Here is a 26,225-nt window from a genome sequence, read left to right on the forward strand (position 1 = left end):
CATTTTTCTGCCTTCTGTAATATGCCGGTAGGCAATGTATTGTATAAAAGCACGATCATTATTTTAATTTGGTTTATTTTTGAGGGGGGGGGTAAAATATAGGCCTATGTGTATCCATCAGCTCTAATATGCATGAGGGTTTTGAATGAATCATCACTTTAGAAGGCACTGTCCATTTCTTTGTGTTAAGCTTTCAAACAACATCCACAATGTTAACCACTCAGTTTCAACCAGTTGTTGAACTTTTTCAAATTGATCAATCACAGTGAGGTGAGTTTTAAAAGCACAATGTTTTGATGACAAGTTTTTGATGTGATTTTCAATTGCATTTATGTCAGAGTGGTTAGAGGGACAATAGAGCCCCGAGTAATGGGCCATTAGCGACCTGATGATCGTTAGTGAGTTGGGTACTACATGTCCAGCGTGCATAAAAGGAGATTACCGTGGCTCAACGGGTCATGACTCATGACTGCCGGTGTGGCGGTAATGCGGTCACTGCAATAGCCCTAGTTAGGGCCGTGTGAATAGCGATGGAAATGGCATCTTCCATGGATCTTTTGGAGTGGTAGGCAAATTCGAGTGGTTCCAGCGTGCCTGGCATGCTGGCCTTGTGGGCCATGACCAGTCTCTCAAAGCACTTCATGATGACCGGGGTGAGTGCGACGACAGGATAGTCATTTGGGCATCTCACCTTGGTTTTCTTGGGCACTGGGATGATGGTGGTCTCCTTGAAGCAAGTGGGGACGACCAGCTGTCCGTGAAGACATCCGCCAGCTGGTCGGCACACACTCAGAGGACATGGCCAGGGGTGCCATCTGGGCCGGAGAGTTTTCCTCACATCAGCCTCGGATAGCGAAAGCACTGGTCGTCCGTAGCAGCGAGAGCCTTCCTGAATGGCTTGGCATTGTCTGCCTCGAAGCAAGCATAGAATGTGTTAAGCTCATCTGAGAGGGAGACATTTTAGCATCAGAAACTCCAGGTCATGTGAACAGGAGCTAGAGATGTTTTCAACTTCGGTACACCAGGAAATGTTGATCTGGAAGCATACACTTCTAGCTTACTCTCACCATAAGCCGTCGTTCGATTCATAATGGAAAATGGATCGAATGGTTGATATGCACAGTTGAGTGTATTGTCCTTCAGCCACGTTTCTGTAAACATAAAGACAGCATTCCCAGATGTCCCTCTGCAATGGAACATTTGTTTTTCCTTATTGGACCGGTCCAGGTAGTCTGTCCCTGCTTCACTCAGTATTCTTCCATTTGGTGGTAAACATGTTTTTTATAAATTAAAGTCCAGTTTGCCTTTTTTATATCTGTAAATGTACAGTTTTGATGCTACCAAATTCCTGCTATTGTACTTTTCCACAAATAAATCATAGGGATTTTGTTGTTCACAAAAAAACTAGATTTGTTTTTGCTTCATCTAATTGATCGTAGCAGGTTCAGATGGTAACAGACTGAAGCCAACACTAATTCTGAATCTAGTCTTGTTATTTAAACGCCACACCTGTCAGGTAGTTGGATTATATTGACAAAGGAGAAATGCTCACTAACAGGGATGTAAAACATATTTGTGCACAAAACTTGACAGAAATACGCTTTGTGTGTATGGAACATTCCTAGGGTTTATTTATTTCAGCTCATGAAACATGGGACCAACACTTTACATGTTACGTTTATATTTTTGTTCAGTGTATCATTTTATACAGTAGCAGCACATTAAAAATACCCACTGTTACCCCAACCCCTCTCACACATACTCTTGCTCACATACAGATAAATAAATCAAACTGGGCCTCCCGAGGGGCTGTGCCACAACCGGCCGTGGCTGGGAGTCCCATAGGACGGCTCACAATTGGCCCAGCGTCGTCAGGTTTAGGGGAGGGTTTGGCAGGGGGGGGCTTTACTTGGCTCATCGCGCTCTAGTGACTTCTTGTGGCGGGCCGGGTGCCAGCAGACTGATCCTGGTCGCCAGATGGGCGGTGTTTCCTCCTGTCGTGGCTGGCTTCCGGGTTAAGCTGGCGGGTTTTAAGGAGCGCGGTTAGGCAGGTCATGTTTCAGAGGACGCATGACTCCACCTTTGCCTCTCTCAAGCCAGTTGGAGTTTCATCAATGAGAGAAGATTGAAATTTGTGAGAAAAATAGGAAAAACAAAATACAATAGTAAAACATGTATTTTTTATATACATTAAACTACACTATTCACTTCCAATATTTACATCTACATCTAAAAATCTAGATATTATCACACATCTACAGTAAATCCCTTATATACACACACACACAATCACCTCGAGCTCAACCTCGACAAGACGGAGCTGCTCTTCCTAACAGGGAAGGCCTTCCCGCTCCAAGACCTCTCCTTTCATGGTTGACAACTCCACGGTGTCCCCCGCCCGGAGTGCAAAGAATCTTGGCGTGACCCTGGACAACACCCTGTCATTCTCTGCAAACATCCAAGCAGTGTCTCGGTCGTACTCAACATCCGTAGAGTACGACCCTACCTCACGCAGGAATGGGGGCAGGTGCTAATCCAGGCACTTGTCATCTCCTGTCTGGACTACTGCAATGCACTGTGGGCTGTGTTCCCCGCATCAAACACCTGCAACCTGTCCCGAACGCTGCATGATGTACAACCTTCCCAAGTTCACCCATGTCACCCTGCACACGCCACTGGCTTCCAGTTGAAGTTTGCCTTCCACTACAAGACCATGGTACTTGCCTATGGAGAAGCAAGAGGAACTGCCCCTCCCTACCACTAGGCTATGCTCTACCCTACACCCCAACCCGAGTACCCCTATCTACCACCTCCCTTTAAGCCCAGTCAAAGATCCCCCACACCCATACTACCACTGACTTGGCTGATGGCTACTATAATGCACTTACTATGACAGAGATGGCTAGGTGGGACAACCACATATATCTTAAGATGAATGCACAAACTAAGACGCTCTGGATAATAGCGTCTGCTAAATGACGAATGTAAATGTAATATCATGGCCTCGTTTACAGTGTATTCATACTTAGTGTCTCTTCTTTGCCTTCTCTTTTTTCTTCTGTTCCTGGTATTCAACAATCTTTTTGTGGAAAATTCCTGAGAAAAAAAAAAAGAGTAGATGATTAATTTACTCCTTTATGATAAGCAAACTGGCTTCATTACAAGCTGGCTTCATTACCATGGTTAACAACTTCAGAAATGGTTTCTAACACATAAAGTAGCGTCTTTCAAATACTGTTCGGTTATGTAAGTATGTATAATTTAAATAAACTCTCCCTCGCACAAGCACCTTGCTGGGGGCTCGCTGGCTGCTGCTCCACCTCCTGGATAAACAGGTCAAACATCTGGGTCTGGAGGAACTTCTTGACAAAGTGCCGCGTGGTCTTGGACTTGATGGTCTTGTAGAAGGCTCTGCTCTGGAACACCCCTGGCTGGCCCTTGCTGTTCCGCGTCACGTACAAATCAAAATGGCCAACAGTCTTCACGAAGAAGGGCAGGAAGGCTTCCGAGACCACGCTGTTCAGCTCCTCCACGGCTGAGGGGGAAATGGTACACACACGGTCCAGGTGGCTCCTCAGAGGGGTGTCATTTGAGAGTGCTCATGAGCCATAACACTCTGGCTCTCCAGTACCACATTAAGGCATCACATTGACCTTCCACCAGTTTGTGTTACTATGATGACACATGCTAATTTTCCTTAACCTCTCATAACTTCGAAAAGATCAAAGAAAGCATAAAGCAATCTACAGGCAACTGCCAAAATAAAGGATATACCAACGTAAAGACAAAGTGTCTTAATAGGGCGTTGGGGCACCACGAGCCACCAGAAAAGCTTCAATGCACCTTGGCATAGATTCTGCACGTGTCTGGAACTCCATTCGTCCATGAGAAATTCCAGAATTTAATGTTTTGTTGATGGTGGTGGAAAACGCCATCTCAAGCGCCACTCTAGAATCTCCCATAAGTGTTCAATTGGGTTGAGATCTAGTGACTGAAACCAACTTTAAACCCCCTATGCTCCTTTGAGACCTCTCAAAAAGTCAGATCTCTTCTAGCCATGGTAGCCAAGATAATGGGCAACTGGACATTTTTATACATGACCCCTAGGCGTTGAATGTTTTAGTTGCTTAATTAACTCAGGAACCACACCTGTGTGGAAGCACCTACTTTCAATATACTTTGTATCCCCTTTTACTCAAGTTCTTCATTTATTTTGTCAGGCACCAGTATTTTCAGAGGTTACAGTTAATAAAAGGCAGGTATTCATATCACATTTGAATTGTGTCAACGTATGTCTATCTGAACACCTGATGTGGTACTGCAGCTGCAAAAGTGCAATAATCTCTGGACACTTCGTGAAAGAATACCCCATGCAACACATCATTTGCATTTTGGATAATCAGCTTTTTTATATATGAAAATACTCACTGGATTTTTCTTTCCTGTTTCTTAGTGCCTGCAGTATTTCATCTTGAAGCTTAGGGGGCAGAATAGACTTCTCATCCCCGATCTATGAAACAGAGGAACCGTATTCAATGGTATGTCAAAGCAAAAAATACATCCCCCCCATAGTTTTAAAGCTGCAGTATGTAACTTTTTGGGCGACCTGACCAAATTCACATAGAAATGTGAGTTATAGATCTGTCGCTCATTGAACGCAAGTCTAGGAAGCTGTAAATCGGTTCTGTGTGTGTTATTACTATGCTTCCCGTTCTTAAGTTTTGTTTGTGTCTTTTACTTGTCGGTTTTGTACACCAGCTTCAAACAGCTGAACATACAATATTTTTGGTAATTGAAAATATATTCGAAAGCGGATAATTTATTTTTGTTTTAGAGTTAATATCATGCAATTCTATACATTTTGCCATGGGGCAGAGAAGAAAATTAGCTGTTTTACAGCCAATTTCCTACCATTGAACACATTTTGCCAAGGGTAGAGAGAAATGTTTGCAGTTTTGAATATGAAATCTGAGTAAGACTGTCTAACAAAAACAAAATGGGGGCCTCCCGGCCGGTAATTCAACTACAATTGCTAAGTTTAGATAATTGTTAAGTTAGTCTAGAGGCCAATTAAAACAATGTTAGCTGACATGGGCTAATTGAGTGACTTTCAGTGACTGACTGACATAAGTGAAAAACTGCTGATGCACAACCAAGTTTCAAAATTGCACCCTGTGCATTCTATTCTAACTTGCAGTCAGTCAGTGAAGACCCCACCAAGTTAAAAAAAAATATATATATATATACAGTACCAGTAAAACGTTGACTCAAACCCTTGATTGAGTAGGTTCTTCTTTCACTATTTCTACATTGTAAAAGAATAGTGAAGACATCAAAACTATGAAATAACACATGGAATCATGTATTAACCAAAAATGTGTTATATCAAAATACATTTTAAATTTGAGATTCTTCAAAGTAGCAACCCTTTGCACACTCTTGGCATTCTCTTAACCAGCTTCACCTGGAATTATTTTTCAACAGTCTTGGAGTTCCCACATATGCTGAGCACTTGTAGGCTGCTTTTCCTTCTCTGAGGTCCAACTCATCCCAAACCATCTCATTTGGGTTGAAGTTGGGTGATTGTGGAGGCCAGGTCATCTGATGCAGCATTCCATCACTCTTCTACTTGGTCAAATAGCCCTTACACAGCCTGGAGGTGTGTTTTGTGTCATTGTCCTGTTGAAAATGAAATGATAGTGGGACTAATTGAAAACCAGATGGGATGGCGTATCGCTGTAAAATGCTGTGGTAGCAATGCTGGTTAAGTGTGCCTTGAATTGTAAATAAATCACCGACAGTGTCACCATCAAAGCACCCCATCACACCTCCCCCTCCATGCTTTACGGTGGGAACCACACATGCAGAGATCCGCTTATCTACTCTACATCTCAAAAAGACACGGCGGTTGGAACCAAAAATCTCAAAATGAGACTCCGACCAAAGGACAGATTTCCACCGGTCTAAGGTCCATTGCTCGAGTTTCTTGGCCCAAGCAAATATCTTCTTCTTATTGGTGTCCTTTAGTGATTTCTTTGCTGCAATTCGACCATGAAGGCCTGATTCATGCAGTCTTCTCAGAACAGTTGATGTTGAGATGTCTGTTACTTGAACTTACCATCCATTCTGAGGATGGTAACTAATGAACTTATCCTCTGTGTCTTCCTTTCCCGTGGCAGTCCTCATGAGAGCCAGTTTCATCATAGCACTTAATGTTTTTTGCGACTGCACTTGAAACTTTCAAAGTTCTTAATTTTCCAGATTGACTGACCTTCATGTAAAAGGTAACAGACTGTCATTTCTCTGATTATTCTTGCCATAATATGAACTTGATCTTTTACCAAATGGGGCTAACACCCCTACCTTGTCACAACACAACAACTGACTGGCTCAAACGCATTAACTTCTTATGGCTGCAGGGGCAGTATTGAGTAGCTTGGATGAAAGGTGCCCAGAGTAAACACTAGAAGTTTAGAAGTTTCTAAAACTGTTTAAAGGATGTCTGTGAGTATAACATAACTCATATGGCAGGCAAAAACCTGAGAAGAAATCCAAACAGGAAGTGAGAAATCGGAGGTTGGTCGATTTTCAACCCAGCCCTTATTAAATACAGTGGGATATGGATAAAGTTGCACTTCCTAGGGCTTCCACTAGATGTCAACCGTCTTTAGAAACTTGAATGAGGCTTCTACTGTGTTGTGGAGCCGGATGGGAGCTCTTTGAGTCAGTAGTCTGGCAGAGAGCCAGGTCCTGGTCACGCGCATTTCACATGATAGGGACATGCGTTCCATGGCTTTCCTACAGACAGACACAGGGATTCTCCAGTTGGAACTTTATTGAAGATTTATGATAACATCCTAAAGATTGATTCTATACTTAGTTTGACAAGTTTCTTCGACCTGTAATATAACTTTTTGAAGTTTTCGTCCGATGTTCGGATGGACCTGCACAAGCGTTTGGATTTGTGTACTAAACAAAAGTAGCTACTTGGACATAAATAATGGACATTATCGAACAAATAAAGCATTTATTGTGGAACCGCGATTCCTGGGAGTGCATTCTGATGAAGATCATCAAAGGTAAGGGAATATTTATAATATGATTTCTGATCAACACGGCGGATATTTTTTTTATGTTTCTGAGCACCGTCTCAGATTATTGCATGGTTTGCTTTTTCCGTAAAGTCATTTTGAAATCTGACACAGCGGTTGTATTAAGGAGATGTATATCTATATTTCCATGTCTAAGAATTGTATTTTCATCGACATTTATAATGAGTATTTCTGTGAAATGATGTGGCTCTCTGCAATATCACCGGATGTTTTTGGAACTAGTGAACATAAAGCGCCAATGTATACTGAGATTTTTTGATATAAATTTGCACTTTATTGAACAAACCATACATGTATTGTGTAACATTAAGTCCTATGAGTGTCATCTGATGAAGATCATCAAAGGTTAGTGATTAATTGTATCTCTATTTGTGCTTTTTTTGACTCCTCTCTTTGGCTGGAAAAATGGCTGGGTTTTCTGTGAGTTGGTGGTCACCTAACAATCGTTTGTGGTGCTTTCGCTGTAAAGCCTATTTGAAATCGGACACTGTGGTGGGATTAACAACAATATTACCTTTAAAACGATATAAAATATATGTATGTTTGAGGAATTTTAATTATGAGATTTGTTGTTTTGAATTTGGCGCCCTGTACTTTCACTGGCTGTTGTCATATCGATCCCGTTAACGGGATTGCAGCCCTAAGAAGAAATTACACAAATTCTAGGTGACTATCTCATGAAGCTGGTTGAGAGAATGCCAAGAGTGTGCAAAGCTGTCATCAAGGCAAAGGGTGGCTACTTTGAAGAATCTCAAATATAAAATATATTGGGATTTGTTTAACACATTTTTGGTTACTACATGATTCCATTTGTTATTTCATAGTTTTGATGTCTTCACTATTATTCTACAATGTAGAAAAAAGTAAAAAATAAAGAAACTCTGGAATGAGTAGGTGTCAAACTTTTGACTGGTACTGTATATGAGGGCCTTCAAAAGAGGGGCCCCGCCAGTTGCCCATTCCTGCTCTACACTATACTTGCTTGTCTTGTCAAACTGAAATTAGGAAAACTATTAGAATTTTAGCAACCAGGAAATGGTGGAGCGATTTTTGCATAGTGCATATGTAAGTGCAATTCAAAAGCATGCGTTCAAGTAAATGTGATACTTAATTGTGTCTGTAAACGTAGGCCATTCGTTCCACTCTTCAGACAACACAGGACAGATATTTCAGACACTTACTTGAACTAGGAAAGTGTCCTTCCGATCCTCTGACAAGTCCACCACAAGGAGCTGTGTGAACAGAGCCTAGAATTACTATTTCAACACCAATCCATTACCATTACAACTAGACTACCAAACTTTCCATCCAGTTATTCAGGGGATCTCTCAAATCATCTATCCTTGATTCTTCGCATCTTCAACTCATCAGAATGCATTGGAGAAGGTCTGAGGGGAGGGAACCTTTGACCTCTTCCAATATGTTGAGGTGGCAAGGAAAGATGAATTGAGATAGACCGTGGCTCTGATCCAGGAACAACCCCTTAGCCCCTACCTCCTTGGAAGTTCCTGCACTTTAACAGAGAGGCTAGCAGACTTTGCCATATTGCTTATACCTATCCAAGGGGTAATGGGTTGCTTCTGAAAGGCCCACATTAGCAGCTCTAATCCTTAACGTTTCTCTGGTGCTAACACTGCTGTAGTCTCAGGGGGCCATCCTTCTATTATTCAAAGTCTCTACCGTACTTTACCCCTGTTTAGAGTCTTCCTGCCGACCGGTTCCCATGGCTTTCGTAATGTACATGATCAGGGTGTCCAAGGCTAATGGGGAGGGGGACTCACGTCGGTCTGGTCCGTGACCTGATCCATTAGCCGCTTCTGCACTCCCAGCAGGTAGGGGGTGGGGGCCATAACAACGTCGATGAGGATCTCAGGGACTATGGAGATGAAAGTGTGTTGCCAGGTGAATGGATAGAGGAGGGCGGCCACAGCGTGGATCACCTGGGACAGGGTGCTGTGGAGGGGTCAGACTTATTCAGTGTGTGTGTGTGTGTGTGTGTGTCACTGTGTGAAGTAGTTAAGCTCTCAATTGATGAAGTTGACGCATGCGTGTCTGAGACGACTAAAATAATGGTGTGTGCGCAGTACCTGAGCTCCACGGCTATGAAGACAATGCGTCGCTCCATAACGGCAGCAGCGAACACCAGCACCACCTCCTCATTGGTCAAGCAACGGAAGAGCGTGCGGAAGTCCACGTGCTCCAGCCACGAGTCCAATGGACGCGTCAGACTGATGATCTGGAGGAGACAGTCAATTCTTATTGTTATATACAGTAAATGTCCCCACCGTCACCAACATGTTACATACAGTAAGGTAATAAAGTTGATTTATTGTTTAATGGATTCTTATTATTTTTTTGTCATGCGAGCAAGCGGGGAACAACTTTACCTCAAGATAGTTCAGCCTGTTGATAAGCATGGCTTAACTCTTGGTATAATGGCGCAAAGATTTTGGAATGGCAGTCAATGGGGACAGGGTTTGAATCCTAGTCGGGGTACCCTCCTAATTAACTACAAGTGTCCCATTGAAAGCATGTCCCAGCCACAACTGCGGCACAGTTGATTTTTCTGAGGCATAGTTCAGCCTCAATTTTTCATAATGAGTGTACTTGCTGAAATATATAGCAGTTTACTAAAAGTAATCACACCTAAACGTACAGATACAATACAGCAACAACTAGAGTGTGTGTGGGGGTTAATTGTGGAAAAAAGGACCTGAAAGATGGAATGTTGCAGGATGAGATTGGTGTTACTGCCATTTTAGCCCTGGGGGAACATTGAGTAAGAGGGCAGGTTCAGACACAGCACCACACACACACATATCAGTGCTGTGTGTGTGTAGACACACAGATGTTTTGTTTAACCAGTCATATACACCACACTTTGCCCAATGGTGCCAGAGCAGTAACTTGGGGTTATCCAAAATGAATGCAAATGACTAAACATACACACTGTGGAATGTGTGTACACAAATGTCCACTATTCTTGCAGGCATTGTTGACTTCCTATTGTCACGTTGGCTGTGTGTGTCACCTCTGCCCTAGTGCATCTCTTTTCTTATCAGCATTATCCCAGGCTAAATGGATTTCCTTTTCTTTTCAGTCAATGCATCTCCAGCTGCTGGCATGGTCTCCTTTTTCACTAGCTGTGTGTGTGTCCGTCCAACTGGCTTTGTGCATCTTGTTAGCGTTGTGTCTCCTAGATCTCTAGCTGTGTGCTTTATTTTGACTTCCTGTAGCTTGGAAGAGGAGTACCCCTCATCCAGAATCTCTTTTCTCCTGGCCTGGATGATCAGATTGGTGACGGGGCCTGAGTAGGTTTCCACCATATTGCTCATCACCAATTAATGTGGACATTTCTCAACTTTTGGAACTGTGTATTCTGGTTTTCATTACAACCAATTATTCCCATCATCCTAATGTTTTGTTATGATGTGCCCTAATGAATACCACCCAAGTCTCAAGGAAGACCATAGAGTCGTTCCATGTCATGTCAGCAAGCCATAAAACATTTTGTTGAAATGAACATTTGAAACTAAATTGATTGCACCCAATTTGGCCCTTTTATAGGACTCTCACAATATTCAACAAATATAGTACTCAACATACAATTTGGCCCTAACATCATCCTACCATTGGGTAGACATGATGAATCCAACAAAATAGTCAGTCACACATGGACCTCCTAAACCCCACCCCAACAACCAGCATCCGTTCTCTATATCTGAGACGTAGTATGGAGCTGCGGCTTGGAGTTTTGCTTACTCACCCATTCAATGTATTCCCTGTGATTCTGATGGGTTTTTTCCCCTGTTCAGAGAAATTAGCCATTGATGTCATTTGCATTATTTATCATAAAATAGTGTGAAAGTACCAGTGGTGTATCCATTATGGACACGTTCACCATTTAAGAACCAAACGGAAGTAAACAGAGCAAAACAAGAGTTTATATTGGACAAATTCAGGTAGGCCCCTCCCTGTTCCGTTTAAGAAACATTTTGCAACAGAATCGGCATAATGAATACGCCCCCAGGTTTTGCCCACTAGATGCTGCTGTTCCTGCTCCTGCCACACCCTTTTATACATTCTCCTGAAAGCAAGTCCTTCTCTTAGAAACGTAATGCTTCAACCCAACTCTACTTGAATTGTCCAACAAATGGCAGCTCTCTGAGGGCTATCCCTATGGTGCAATTCTCATATGAAGACTTTTCCTACATGCCCAAAACATTGATGGAGAAATGGGCTATGACTAAAATGTTGTGACAATAAAATACAATTCTAAACCATTGCATGGCAGTCATATGTTTTTCAATACAATTACTAGAAAACATCTTTATATGTAGTATGATTAGTGATATTTACCATTAAACCCAACACCAGACAGTGTGTTCAGGACATTTACCATTGAAGACCATAACATTGAAGCCATTAGAACTGCTGTGGCCTAATGGTTTGCTTTAAACCAGGAATGGTCTAACTAATCCAGACCTTTTTTGAAGAGAATAAACCACACAGAGTGTCCGTTTCCTGGACACAGATTAAACCTAAGAGAAGGACAAACTGAATTGCTTTCATGGAGGACTGGCTTGAATTGTGATAATGACCACACAATTTATTTTCATAATCAGCAAAAGCTATTGGTTTTCTACCCAAGGTTGCAAAGAAAATGTTGTGATTAAAATGAATAAAGAGACCAGAATAATTGATAAATGGCCTTGACAGTAGCAGGAAGAGCGACATGTAGCGGGTAAAATCTGGTACTTTCACACTAATTTATGGTAACTAATGAAAGCGACTTCAATCAGGTGAAAATAAATCCTCACTTTCACAGGGAATAACATTACATAGTATAAAGAAGCAATAGTTCAAGCCTCAGCTCCATGGTCAGACAGAGAAATGATACTGTTGTTAGGGTGGGATTGGCGTGTAGGTGCTCCGTCGGTGGCTTTTGAGCATATCATTAGATTCCTCATACTCATTGTTAGAAATAATTATGGTCCGAATTGGATGCTAGAGATCAAATTATATTTCAACAAAGTAATGTTTCAGGAATGCTAATCGTCGGTTTCTAACAAAATAAATTATTTCAACACAATCTGAGATGGTCGGTGTCGAAATCGTCTTATGCTATACTAACTTAGTAATGTGGCTAAGTCAGGGTGCTAACCTCGGTGCCCTTGTCAGGAACGAAGCTCTTGATCTTGACAGTGTTGCCTGGGGCGGGGAACGCTGCCTCCCTAAGGCTCTGCATGAATGGGTAAATCATCGCCATGGAGATCTGGTGTCGCTTCTCCACCTCGTCAAAGATCTGCACCAGAAGACCGACAGGAATATTCCAACTCAGACATCGTCATTGTGCACCACTGGAATAATAACAATTACCACACACACACACCCACCCCCACACACACACACACACCCTCAGTGCACATTTCAGTGGGTGAACTTTCAAGCCCTTCACAAAACCAACAGAAACCACAATGAATGGTGCAGCAGAAATAAGTATACGAGGAAGTAAACGGTGGGGCTTAGTATTCCCACTAGCCTAAGTGATAGTGTAGTGGTGGTGTGTGTCAATATTCATGTCAAAAGATTTGGGGCACCACTGAAAAAGAGTGAATTATGTGTATGGGAATTGATTGTATCAGTTCAAAAACACAAAAAAGTGGCCTATATCCCTTTAATGGTGAAATCTGAGTGAGCATCGTTACACCCAGGGTTCTGCCCAGTTCAACTCATCCATGCTCTCTGTGCAAAACACTGATTGTTGACAGCCGAAATCCAATAACCTTCGAGCGGGTTACCTTGGAGAAGAGTCCGAAACAAGCCAGCCTGCTAATGATGCAGAAGGCCTCAGGGGGGCGCGCTCCGTTGCCGTGGGGCTAGGCAAGAACAATGGAGAAACAGACAGAGGAATAAGGAGACATTTGTCACACTATAATAAATCTTAAGGTAGAGCATCTGAAGTGAAATACCAAAGTGAAACTTACCAGTAGCCTTCTGCAGTATCCATTCCTTCTACTGCCATCGATCTCAGTCAAGACAAAGGAGAATGTCTCACTAGAGAAATGTGTGAAAGAGCATTTATATTTGATCATCAACAACACACCCAGCTTTCCCACTATGAAAAAATAAAGGACATTCATATCAGGTGCAGCGTTACCTGTGGTACTCTGTTAGGGGGGCCCAGCTGATCCCCTCAGGGAAACAGAAGAGCGTGATGGCCTTCAGGGTCTTTTCTTCCTCCTCTTTTTGGAATCTCACCATCCCATCCCTCTGAGTGAGAGTGAGAGACAGAACGACCGAGAGTTGGAAAGTATTCAGACCCCTTCCCTTTTTCCACTTTGTTACGTTACAGCCTTTTCCTCAATCTACACACAACATTCCATAATGATAAAGCGAAAACAAAGAATATTTCACAAATCTTTTTTAAAATTTATTTATTTTTTACATTTTAACTACCTCATTTACATAAGTATTCAGACCATTTATTATGACTAGAAATTGAGCTCAGGTGAGCTCAGGTGCATCCTGTTGCCATTGATCATCCTTGAGATGTTTCTACAACTTGATTAGAGTCCACCTGTGGTAAATTCAATTCATTGGACTTTTTTTTGGAAAGGCACACACCGGTCTATATAGGTTCCCACAGAACTGGGGAAGGTTACCAAAAAATGTCTGCAGCATTGAAGGTCTCCAAGAACACAGTGACCATCATTCTTAAATGGAAGAAGTTTGGAACCACCAAGAAAGAGCTGGCCAAATTAAGAAATTGGGGGAGAAGGGCCTTTGTCAGAGAGGTGCCCAAGAACCCGATAGTCACTCTGACAGCTCCACAATTCCTCTGTGGAGCTGGGAGAACCTGCCAGAAGGACAACAATCTCTGCAGCACTCCACCAAATCAAGCCTTTATGTTCAAGTGGCCAGATGGAAAGGCACCTAAAGGAAAAAAATATTCTCTGGCCTGATGAAACCAAGAGTGAACTCTATGGCCTGAATGCCAAGCGTCACGTCTGGAGGAAATCTGGCACCATCCCTATGGTGAAGAATGGTGGTGGCAGCATTATCCTGTGGGGATAGTTTTCAGCGGCAGGGACAGGGAGACACATCAGGAGAGGGAAAGATGGACTGAGCAAAGTACAGAGAGACCCTTGATGAAAACCTGTTCCAGACTGCTCAGGACCTCAGACTGGGGCAAAGTTTCACCTTCCAACAGGACAACGACCCTATGCACACAGCCAAGACAACACAGGAGTGGCTTCTGGACAAGTCTCCGAATGTCCTTGAGTGGCCCAGCCAGAGCCCGGACTTGAACCCGATCTAACACCTGTGGAGATATCTGAAAATAGCTGTGCAGTGACAATCCCCATCAAACCAGACAAAGCTTGAGAGGTTCTGCAGTGAAGAACGGGAGAAACTCCCCAAATACATATGCCAAGCTTGTAGCGTCATACCCAAGAAGACTTGATACTGTAATTGCTGCCAAAGGTGTTTCAACAAAGGACTGAGTAAAGGGTCTGAATACTTAGGTAAATGTGATACATTTACCTATTTAATACATCTCAAAACCTGTTTTTGCTTTGTCATTATGGGGTATTGTGTGTAGATTGATAAGGGGGGGAACGATTTAATCCATTTTAGAATAAGGCTGTGACGTAACAAAATGTAGAAATAGTCAAGGGGTCTGAATACTTTCTGAATGCACTCTAATGAGCGTTCTAAGATCAACTAGATCTCTGCCTGTGTTATTGTGAGTGCTCTGCCGTTTTATCACAACTTAGTCCACTACCAGATGCCTGTCTGATGTTTAGCAACCCTCCTACTTTCCTTGCTGAAGGCCTACCTGAACTATTTTATCCTACCTCCCTTTTAATCTTCAAGGACTTCCAATGCACTTTTAATTTCTTCACATTTTTCCTTCATATCCCTTTCGGGAGACATGCAGTGTGTCCAACTAGCAGACTCACCTTGGGGAACTGGTAGGTGATCTGCGGCTCGTAGGCCCCCTCTTTGGACTTCTTGAGGCTGACCACCACCAGGTACTCAAAGAAGTAGTGCCCGCTCATATAGCGCTGCTCCCTGGCTGTGGTGTCCACTGGGGCTGAATCCAGAGACTCCTGACATGGCTCCTTCACCTCTGCAGCGACAACATTGTGTTGTGTAAGCAGAAGCTTACTATATAGTAACATAACAATTAGTTGTGTGTCTTTTTATCCACTTTGTTTTTGATAGTTAAATAAGAATTGATTAATAATCTGATTTGTCCAGGTTTTATAACACTGCGATGTTGAAAAGTGTATGCTAGCTTGCTGGAACTGGGAGCTGTTTTGGTTAGAATGCAGAGTCGCGTAGAGATCAGGACTACTTTGATGATTACCGATGTGTGGTAGGCATTCTGGCGCCAGCGGCTGCCGTGGCATCTCCCAAGTGGGTGCTACACAGTAGTGCAAAGGACTTGCTACAGTACCTACCGCATCCATAAGGAGAGACCACAAAAAAATCTAAATCTGTGTTCTTTGGAGAGGCTGAAGATGGCAGGGACAGCGAGGTGTGCCGATGGTTGCAGACCTGTCTCTGACCACCTACCTCCCGTGCTGTGACCAAGATGCGCTCTCCAACCTCTGTTCTACCGCCATCCTTGCCTCACTCCCTTTTCTTTTGATTTTGTAGCCTCTATTTTATTGAAATATGCTTCTTGTACACGTTACTGTAATTCAGCAATTAGCTGCCATAGTACACATGAAACTAAATAAATTAAATGAAGCATTATAAAAATACAATTTTATTAGTCACATGCGCTGTAAGGTCTACAACAGGTGTACACCTTAGAGTGAAATGCTTACTTACGAGCCCCTAACCAACAATGCAGTTAAAAATGTATTAATTAAGAATAAGAAATAAAAGTAACAAGTAATTAAAGAGCAGCTGTAAAAAACAATAGCGAGACTATTTACAGGGGGGTACCGGTACAGAGTCAATGTGCGGGGGCACCGGTTAGTTGAGGTAATATGTACATGTAGGTAGAGTTATTAAAGTGACTATGCATAGATAACAGAGTAGCAGCTGTGTAAAAAGGGTGGTGCAATGCAAATAGTCTGGGTAGCCATTTGATTAGGTGTTCAGGAGTCTTATTGCTTGGGGGTAGAAACGGTTTAGAAGCCTCTTGAACCTAGACTTGGCACTCCTGTACCGCTTGCTGTGCATTAGCAGAGAGAACAGTCTATGACTAGGGTGGCTGGAGTCAGATCATTTTTAGGGCCTTCCTCTGACACCGCCTGGTGTAGAGGTGCTCGATGGCAGGAAGCTTGGCCCCAGTGATGTACTGGGGCCATTCGCACTACCCTCTGTAGTGCCTTGCGGTCGGAGGCCGAGCAGTTGCCATACCAGGCAGTGATGCAACCAGTCATGATGCTCTCGACGGTGCAGCTGGAGAACCTTTTGAGGAGCTGACGACCCATTCCAAATCTTTTCAGTCTCCTGAGGGGGAATAGGTATGTCGTGCCCTCTTCACGACTGTCTTGGTGTGCTTGAACCATGTTTGTTGGTGATGTGGACACCAAGGAACTTGAAGCTCTCAACTTGCTCCGTCGATGAGAATGGGGGCATGCTCTGTCCTCTTTTTTCTGTAGTCCACAATCAACTCCTTTGTCTTGATCACGTTGAGGGAGAGGTTGTTGTCCTGGTACCGCACGGCCAATTCTCTGACCTCCTCCCTATAGGCGGTCTCGTCGTTGTTAGTGATCAGGCACACCACTGTTGTGTCGTCAGCAAACTTAATGATGGTGTTGGAGTCGTGCCTGGCCATGCATTCATGGGTGAACAGGGAGTACAGGAGGGGACAGCGCACGCACCCGAGGGGACCCCGTTTTGAGGATCAGCGTGGCAGATGTGTTGCTACCTACACTCACCACCTGGCGGGGGACGTCAGGATGTCCAGGATCCAGTTGCAGAGGGAGGGTGCTTAGTCCCAGGATCCTTGGCTTATTGATGAGCGTTGAGGGCACTATGGTGTTGAACGCTGAGCTGCAGTCAATGTATAGCATTCTCAAGTAGGTGTTCCTTTATTCCAGGTGGAAAAGGGCAGTGTGGAGTGCAATAGAGATTGCATCATCTGTGGATCTGTTGGGGCTGTATGTAAATTGGAGTGGGTCTAGTGTTTCTGGGATAATGGTGATGTGACTCATGACCAGCTTTTCAAAGCACTTCAAGGCTACAGATGTGAGTGCTACAGGTCGGTAGTCATTTAGGCAGGTTACCTTATGGTTCTTGGGCACAGGGACTATGGTGGTCTGCTTGAACCATGTTGGTATTACAGACTCAAGTCAGGGATATGTTGAAAATGTCAGTGAAGACACCTGCCAGTTGGTCAGCACATGCCCGGAGCACACATCCTGGTAATCCATCTGGCCTTGAACGTTGACCTGTTTAAAGGTCTTCCTCACGTCGTCTACGGAGAACATGATCACACATCCGGATGGTATGCATGACCCTTTGACTTGGCAGTGCAACACCCATTTTAATTGGTCGCTAGGGTGCCAGTGAAAAAAAATGTAGCTGTTCATATTCGTTTCTGCCATTTAAAAAAAATAAATCAAGATTTATTCAAACATCCATGGGTATGCAACAATGGGTATGCAAACTATTTATTCAAAAAGTTTAGTCCGAAGTCTTCGTTGAATCATTGCAATGCGCAATTCAGTCATCATGCATTGTTTGAATGAACATTTCTGAAGGCTTTCCCCAAAAAATCTTCCCAATTATATATTGACTGCCAAGTAGTAATGATATCATGATTTGCATCAATCGCAAAGGCATTTATTTAGCAAACTCTGCCATCACATGTAGCCTACTGTACATTGCACAGCACAAAAACACTGCTAGCCAAACAACAATCTCTTGCTAAGAGTGCAATTAAAAGGGCGACTTTCTTGTTTCTTGTTGTTGTTCCCAGACCTCAAACTGGATCTCCTTTAATGTGGTTTTAGCATGAGGGTTTTTTTTTTTTAAGTGTTATTTTGAGAGTGAAAATCTGAAAACAACATGTTTACAATCACGAACAATAACACCTTTGAGATTTTGCAGATTCGTTCAATCAATGTAAATACGATATTGTCAACTTAAAATGTAATTACTTGTGTATGGTAGGCTATAAGCTATATTATATTCCAGGTTATATATTATAGTCTACTTGCTCAGCTCACAAATTAAAGACATCATTTGCCTGTTTTCCTGGGCCAGTCGCTTTCTGTTGGCACTGGCCTGGTGTGCCACTGGCAAATTTACCTGAATGTCAAGCCCTGCAAGCGCATGCTAATTTAAAAGATGGCTAGTCATTATTAGCCTGGTTCTGTTTGGAATACAGGTACATTATGGGACACAGGTCAGGTCATTATTGCTGTACAGCGGAAAATCATGTGCTGGTTCCATCAACTGAAAAAGTTATGTATTAATCTAACAGTAAATTGAATGTCCTGAATTTTTTGTTGTTGTAGCCTACTACCCTATCCACTCACAGTGGCTGATGCCCATGTCGCACGCTCCGTATCTCAAAGCCATATCAAATATTTATGTTGTAAGATAATTGCTATTGAACTTAATATTAAGAGTTGAGGAAAACAAATGATACCCACAGAAAGTCGTTTCAACGACAGTTGCTTCCAAAGCTGTGTTTTAGCCGCAATTGGATTTTGAAACATTATACTATCAGAAGCCTTTTTTTTTTGGAGCGCACATCAGGGGAGAGGGATAGAGAGTGGTTCACTCATCACAGCTGCAGGCCCCACCGCAATAGGCCTAGGGCCTGGGCAGACACTTGCATCACAGGAATCATTAGGATACTGACCAAATCATGGTCCTGGCTGCGCAGAAAAAAACTATTGTGTGTGTGAGAAATAGGAAGTACTTCATAGAAAACAATACGTTTTTTAAATGTAACGAGACGTTTCCATGGAGCGTTTTAAGGCGCGTTATATGGAGCGTTATACTCACGATCTCTGTTGAGCTTGGCCCGGAATGAAGACCACATTGTGCTGAGCCTCTTGAGGGCACCTCTCTCAACCTCCTCATCCTCACTAGGCTGGACAGTGCCTAGAAGGGACCACCGGACCAACAGATGATTAGTAACTCCTACACAAGGGTCATGTTACCAAACGGAACAAAATTAACTGAAACCGGGAGGGACTAGGTGGACTTGTCTAATAAGAAACACTTATTTTTCTGTTGCAAAACGTGTAAAAAAAAATATATTTATATATATATTTATTTATTTATATTTATTTGCCCTATTGAACATGACCAATGCGGTACCCTGTTACAGGAGCTTTGGCACCTAAACCTCACATTCATCTACCTTCAGATTGACCAGAGTAAAACAAGGACCCTGTGACTGATGTCCATATTTTAGCACCACTTCAAACAATGTGAAATCATAAAATGTACAACAATGGAAACAGCCCAAGTAGAATATTGCAATTCTGTGCTCTGACCTTGCTCATAGGTTAGTCATCAGCAAACTAATCTACGCTCAAACAAGAAAACACTGGAGGCACCTGTGGAGCGTTATCATTACATCTCTAATGTGTGTATTTTCCCTTTAAACTTTTGATACCTTTATTCGGTTAACAGTATGCTTTTATGGTTACAAGCCGCCTGGACCAAACAAAGCCATGGAACACACTCCTAGAGCTAAAGGTAGAGTCAAAGTGAAAAATGTGTACTGTGCCCAATAAGGCCTACTCACTGAGGTCACATGATGGGGCGTCTTTCTCTTTCCCATTGGCAGCCCCTTGAGGTTGCTCACCTGTTCAGGGGAAAGTCATTCTGTGAAACTGGTTTGTCATAAAGTTCCCACAATGCCAGAGGTTCCACCTTATTGAAACATACTGAACCAGCAAAACTGTCCAGAGCAATACATAGGTTGGCTTATGGACAAAATGACCACATGGTTTGCCAGTTGATAAATTGTCCACCAATGACATTACATAGTGTTTGTGTAACAGTTCAACCATTAACAGACACTACAGTGTTGTAGTCAACCAAAATGACTGAACATGTGTCCAATTTTATTTCCATGCTCACCATTACGGTTTACAGACCAGCACTGTGGAAGCAAAAAGGACAAAACATGCACAGTTCAGCTAGGGCTGGGAAATATATGGATTTTGATTCATTTCAAATGTATGTTTTTGCACTATATTCCAAATGTCTGTAACGCAGAATCAAGGTTTTTGGGATTTTTCATTTTGATGAGCGTTTGTCCGATTGTTCTCATTTCTTTTTCATCTCGTTTGCTCTTCCTGTGCTGTGCACCTTCCCAGTTACACCAGAGATCAGTATATAAATGACAAGATGCTCATGCAATGCTTGCGTCCACATATTACATTTACACATGCAATGGTATTCAATCATTGCACCCACACGGCTCACGTGCTCCAACAAGCGTCTGCGTTGCCAAGCGCTAAAATATAAGTCAGTTCTATTTGTGACGGTAAACGCGGTGCAAGGCCTGCCTCTCCCATCTCCTCAGAAGCAGATACCCACGTGCCATCTCCTCATTGGTTATACCCACGTGGGTGATTGAAAGATGACCGACCGACCTCAGTTTGTGGTAATACACCTTATGAAAGTTAGATGCCAATCGCCATATCAAGTCCAAATTTAAAATAAATAAGACTGGAAGGAGGAGATAACTAGGAACAATTCGGTTGACCATTTTTGTGTGGATTAATTGACAGCGTAGAGGACTTAGAGGTGCATTTCAGGTAAAATAACTCAACGTTTATATGCCAGGACAAATTAGCAAGCAACAGCAAGCTAGCTAAATAGAACTAATTAGCTAGCAACTGCAAGCTAGCTAGCTAAATTGCCATAAATCTTTAATGCTTTTCGACCTGTCCCCAAATTAATATAATTGGTTCAGAGTTTGTTTTTGATATTTCAACCTGAGTGTCATGATCGCGTTTGGTGTAGGGGGACAAAAATCTATTTGCACACGATGGTGTGCACATCCGGTTTGGGCATGGTGTAACAATAGGAGTCATTGTCCCAAAGGCGGGAAGGCAGGCGGCAAGCTTAGGTTCAAAATAAGCGCATAGAAACGTATTGGGTTTACTTTGGCGAGAGTGAAACCTCTTTCTCAATGGTTACATACACACCAAGCCCCTCCCTATCACAACAAAAAAAGATGAGATCACTTCATAGTCTCTGACAAGCTGTTTCAACTCGCAATTTACATTTGAGGTTTGGTCCAACAGAATAAATAAATAGGTCATATGGACACCGAAACACATTATTACAGTAAAATCATGTTCAATTTCTAGCAGAGCAAACACCACTAAAAAAACTGATGTATCAATTAACATTCATTCAGGAAAAGTACTGTCCAGTTTGTCGCTCGCACATTGCGGTACCACATAGCGCTAGCAGCATTTTTGTCAAATAAAGATTATAAAATACTAAACAGCTAGTATAAAACATTCAAAAGCATAAAACAGTTAAAGAATTCTCAACTAATGTAGGGCCCTTGATTTCAACATCTGAACAAAGTGGACAGGCTAGCATGCTGTTCAAACAGTTGGAGACGGACAGAATGGTGTTCATAACAATTCAACTGTTGTGCTCTGTAGCTAGCAAATAAGATCCAAGTTGGCTAAGCTTGAAATAAAAATATTAGCTGGATACTCACTAGCACGTGGGCTTGTGCTTGAGAGATTGTTTATGAGACCTGTGTTAATTTTCTATAATCCCTGCTATCCCTCCAGAGTCCAAAGGTGGCGAGCTTTACACCTCTCCAGCTGTCGCTTGGCATTGCGCATGGTGGTCTTAGGCCTGAGTGCGGCTGCTCGGCCATAGCAACCCATTTCATGAAGGTCCCGACGAACAGTTCTTGTGCTGACGTTGCTTCCAGAGGCAGTTTGGAACTCAGTAATGGGTGTTGCAACTGAGGACAGACGATTTAGGCGCTATGCACTTCAGCACTTCGCAGTCCCGTTCTGTGAGCTTGTGTGGCTTACAACTTCGCAGCTGAGCCGTTGTTGCTACTAAACGTTTCCACTTCACAATAACAGCACTTACTGTTGACTAGGGCACCTCTAAGCAAGACAGAAATTTGATGAACTGACTTGTTGGAAAGGTGGCATCCTATGACGGTGCCACTTTGAAAGTCACTGAGCTCTTCAGTAAGGCCATTATACTACCAAAGTTTGTCTATGGCGATGGCATGGCTGTGTGTTCAACTTCATACATCTGTCAGCAATGGCTGTGGCTGAAATAGCCGAATCCACTCATTTGAAAGGGTGTCCATATACTTTTCAAATCGGCCAAAAGTTGTGAAAATAGTCAAGATCTGAGTCATGCCATACCTCATTTCAGCTATATTCAGTGGGGCAAAAAAGTATTTAGTCAGCCACCAATTGTGCAAGTTCTCCCACTTAAAAAGATGAGGCCTGTAATTTTCATCATAGCTACACTTCAACTATGTCAGACAAAATGAGAAGAAAAAAAATCCAGAAAGTCACATTGTAGGATTTTTAATGAATTTATTTGAAAACTATGGTGGAAAATAAGTATTTGGTCAATAACAAAAGTTTCTCAATACTTTGTTATATACCCTTTGTTGGCAATGACAGAGGTCAAACGTTTTCTGTAAGTCTTCACAAGGTTTCCACACACTGTTGCTGGTATTTTGTCCCATTCCTCCATGCAGATCTCCTCTAGAGCAGTGATGTTTTGGGGCTGTTGCTGGGCAACACGGACTTTCAACTCCCTCCAAAGATTTTCAATGGGGTTGAGATCTGAAGACTGGCTAGGCCACTCCAGGACCTTGAAATGCTTCTTACGAAGCCACTCCTTCGTTGCCTGGGCGGTGTGTTTGGGATCATTGTCATACTGAAAGACGCAGCCACGTTTCATCTTCAATACCCTTGCTGATGGAAGGAGGTTTTCACTCAAAATCTCACGATACATGGCCACATTCATTCTTTCCTTTACACGGATCAGTCGTCCTGGTCCCTTTGCAGAAAAACAGCCCCAAATGCTGATGTTTCCACCCCCATGCTTCACAGTAGGTATGGTGTTCTTTGGATGCAACTCAGCATTCTTTGTCCTCCAAACACAACGATTTGAGTTTTTACCAAAAAGTTATTTTTTGGTTTCATCTGACCATATGACATTCTCCCAATCTTCTTCTGGATCATCCAAATGCTCTCTAGCAAACTTCAGACGGGCCTGGACATATACTGGCTTAAGCAGGGCGACACATCTGGCACTGCAGGATTTGAGCCCTTGGCGGCGTAGTGTGTTACTGATGGTAGGCTTTGTTACTTTGGTCCCAGCTCTCTGCAGGTCATTCACTAGGTCCCCCCGTGTGGTTTTGCTCACCGTTCTTGTGATCATTTTGACCCCACGGGGTGAGATCTTGCGTTGAGCCAAAGATCGAGGAAGATTATCAGTGTTCTTGTATGTCTTCCATTTCCTAATAATTGCTCCCACAGTTGATTTCTTCAAACCAAGCTGCTTACCTATTGCAGATTCATTCTTCCCAGCCTGGTGCAGGTCTACAATTTTGTTTCTGGTGTCCTTTGACAGCTCTTTGGTCTTGGCCATAGTGAAGTTTGGAGTGTGATTGTTTGAGGTTGTGGACAGGTGTCTTTTATACTGATAACAAGTTCAAAACAGGTGCCATTAATACAGGTAACAAGTGGAGGACAGAGGAGCATCTTAAAGAAGAAGTTACAGGTCTGTGAGAGCCAGAAATCTTGCTTGTTTGAAGGTGACCAAATACTTATTTTCCACCATAATTTGCAAATAAATTCATTAAAAATCCTACAATGTGATTTTCTGGATTTTTTTTCTCATTTTGTCTGTCATAGTTGAAGTGTAGCTATGATGAAAATTACAGACCTCTGTAATTTAAGTGGGAGAACTTGCACAATTGGTGGCTGACTAAATACTTTTTTGCCCCACTGTAACTACCTAAAGAGCTCCAGTTATGCATTTGCTCTGGTCAGTGACTCAGGCTACTTTTCCAACAGAACCACCAAATGAATACCTGGACTCTTTATTCGGTTTCAGCTACCTAAAGTTGTAGTAATCATGGTTGAATTACCAACTAGGGGGGCCCCATTGATTTTGTTAGTTACTCTCACTCTGGTATCGAACTGCAAACAATTATCCCCTCCCTATAGCAAAATGTGTAGAATTTCTGGAAATTAGCTATAAAACTGCTAATTTCCAGCAAAATGTGTAGAATTGCTGGAAATTAGCTATAAAACTACTAATTTCTCTCCCCGCCCCATGGCAAAATGTGTAGAATTGAAGAAAACCTGCAATATTTTCTCCACGCCCTGTTTAGAATGTAGAACTGCAGTAAATTATAACTTATTTTTCTTCTCTCCCCTGTCAAGAGGGGGGCCGCTAAAATGGGGGGTATGGATGTGGGTATGAAGACCCGCGAGCCACTGCGGCCACTCATGATGATTTCTGTTTTTTTTGTGGGCCCCCATCAAAGTTTCCAATCCCTGGTTTATATTGTGTTGTCTGTGTGTAAAATGGAGTTCACAAAAATGTTTGAACACAGGTAAAGAGATTAAATGTCACCTAATCATTACCACATACCTACTCAACTTATTCTCACCAGAACACTGACCGTTTCTCGCCAATTTACACCTCTTCTCACAATTGTCCAAATAGACTCCCTTGCTAGCTGCACTGGACACATAATTTGGGCCTGACAAAGACACATTGTTGGATATCTGTAGGTCTATATAAAACCACTGAGAAACAACAGTTGGGACATTACTTATTATCATATTTTTTTCTGTCCAGCAACTGGATGTGCTTCCTTTTTCTACATATTTATTTACCACTAATTCACAAGCATTACACTTGGACTACCAAGGATGTGTTTTGCTCAATACTGCCTTTAGTTTACAGACTAAATCTCACACCTGACTCAATAAGTCAAGTAATCACCAAGCTCTTCATTATTTGAATCAGGTGTGCTAGTTCTGGAATTTCCTATATAATAAAGTGGAAGGTTGGGAAACTCTGCATTACACTTCAGCGCCACTATACGTGTCGCTTTGCTTTGAGGGGAGAGGTGCAGAGGGGAAGAGCATCTTTATTTTCCTCAACTATACCATTTTCATTGATTAAGTACAATAGCTTTTTTTTCCAGCTAGTGGTTGACCTAAATTATCCTCTAATACACAAGTTGCTTTTGTTTACATTGTGAAAATAGTCAAATGTAGCTAGCAAGAGTTTCTGCTCGCTAGTAGCTATTTGACTTCATACATTTTTGTAAAATAACGAGTGGTGTATATGCAACAAATAAACTTAAATTGATCATTATTTGAATTCACAATACGAAATTAATGCACTCGTCAGCCATCAAGAATTGAGCTTCAGCAATTCTTTAGCTTGGATGCTGCCATTGGACGTGGGCAGCATAGCAGCTTTAATTTCAAAGGAAGCATTCATTTACTGGCTGATAGCTGATTGCAATGCCCGATGGCTGTAGCGTAGCAGGGCCGCTAGAAGAACATGAGAACAGCCAGGCTTACATACTGCGTCGTAGGTGTAAAGAATTCATTCTCCATCACAGGGTGTGCTGCCTGCCCTTCAGGTTACATAACATGTTACAACATCTTCTCTTGACAGCCAGCAAGCCTCAACTCAATCCAATTAGGGATTGGTAGCTTCTCATTCTGGCAATGCTCTTGCTCACTCTCTCTTACTCCCTAAACCTTTATCTGTATGTACTAAAGTATTATTGCACTTGAAATATGACCATGATAGACTGCTAAAGTCAGTGCTTCATGGTTTAGGTTCTGCGGTTTCAGAAATGCACTGTGATGAACCGATGACATTTTTGGCCGATACCGATATCCAATATTTTCCTTGCCAAAAAAAACTAGACCGATATTTTATATTTTTGCGGCCTTTGAAGCATTCTAGTACAGTTATGTAGTTACACACGCAGCGGTCTAAGGCACTGCATCTCAGTGCAAGAGGCGTCACTACAGTCCCTGGTTTGAATCCAGGCTGTATCACATCCGGCCGTGATTGGGAGTCCCATAGGGCTGCGCACAGTTGACTCAGCGTCGTCCGGGACGTCAT

At 42.6% G+C, this 26,225-nt stretch overlaps 1 protein-coding gene across 4 annotated transcripts in view; it reads right to left on the reverse strand.

Moving 5' to 3' along the window:
- Positions 1-1,607: 1,607 nt before the first annotated feature.
- LOC112221578 (DENN domain-containing protein 2D) overlaps positions 1,608-26,225 on the reverse strand; it is a 57,903-nt gene continuing 33,285 nt past the window's right edge. For 2 of the 4 annotated variants that reach the window (XM_024383719.2, XM_024383720.2), the window contains exons 2-14: positions 19,849-19,908; positions 19,098-19,196; positions 15,077-15,246; positions 13,273-13,385; positions 13,100-13,169; positions 12,914-12,991; positions 12,277-12,417; positions 9,200-9,348; positions 8,894-9,065; positions 8,294-8,344; positions 4,429-4,510; positions 3,290-3,535; positions 1,608-3,096 (exon numbers count right to left, since the gene is read on the reverse strand). In XM_024383719.2, the coding sequence (XP_024239487.1) occupies positions 3,026-3,096; positions 3,290-3,535; positions 4,429-4,510; positions 8,294-8,344; positions 8,894-9,065; positions 9,200-9,348; positions 12,277-12,417; positions 12,914-12,991; positions 13,100-13,169; positions 13,273-13,385; positions 15,077-15,246; positions 19,098-19,196; positions 19,849-19,908 (1,502 nt within the window). In that variant the 3' untranslated portion in view covers positions 1,608-3,025. The remainder of the gene's footprint in view (positions 3,097-3,289; positions 3,536-4,428; positions 4,511-8,293; positions 8,345-8,893; positions 9,066-9,199; positions 9,349-12,276; positions 12,418-12,913; positions 12,992-13,099; positions 13,170-13,272; positions 13,386-15,076; positions 15,247-19,097; positions 19,197-19,848; positions 19,909-26,225) is intronic. The other 2 variants (XM_024383717.2, XM_024383716.2) reach the window with 2 other exon arrangements.

Source organism: Oncorhynchus tshawytscha, linkage group LG22, assembly GCF_018296145.1.
Source record: "Oncorhynchus tshawytscha isolate Ot180627B linkage group LG22, Otsh_v2.0, whole genome shotgun sequence".
In the NCBI taxonomy this organism is placed as follows: domain Eukaryota; kingdom Metazoa; phylum Chordata; class Actinopteri; order Salmoniformes; family Salmonidae; genus Oncorhynchus; species Oncorhynchus tshawytscha.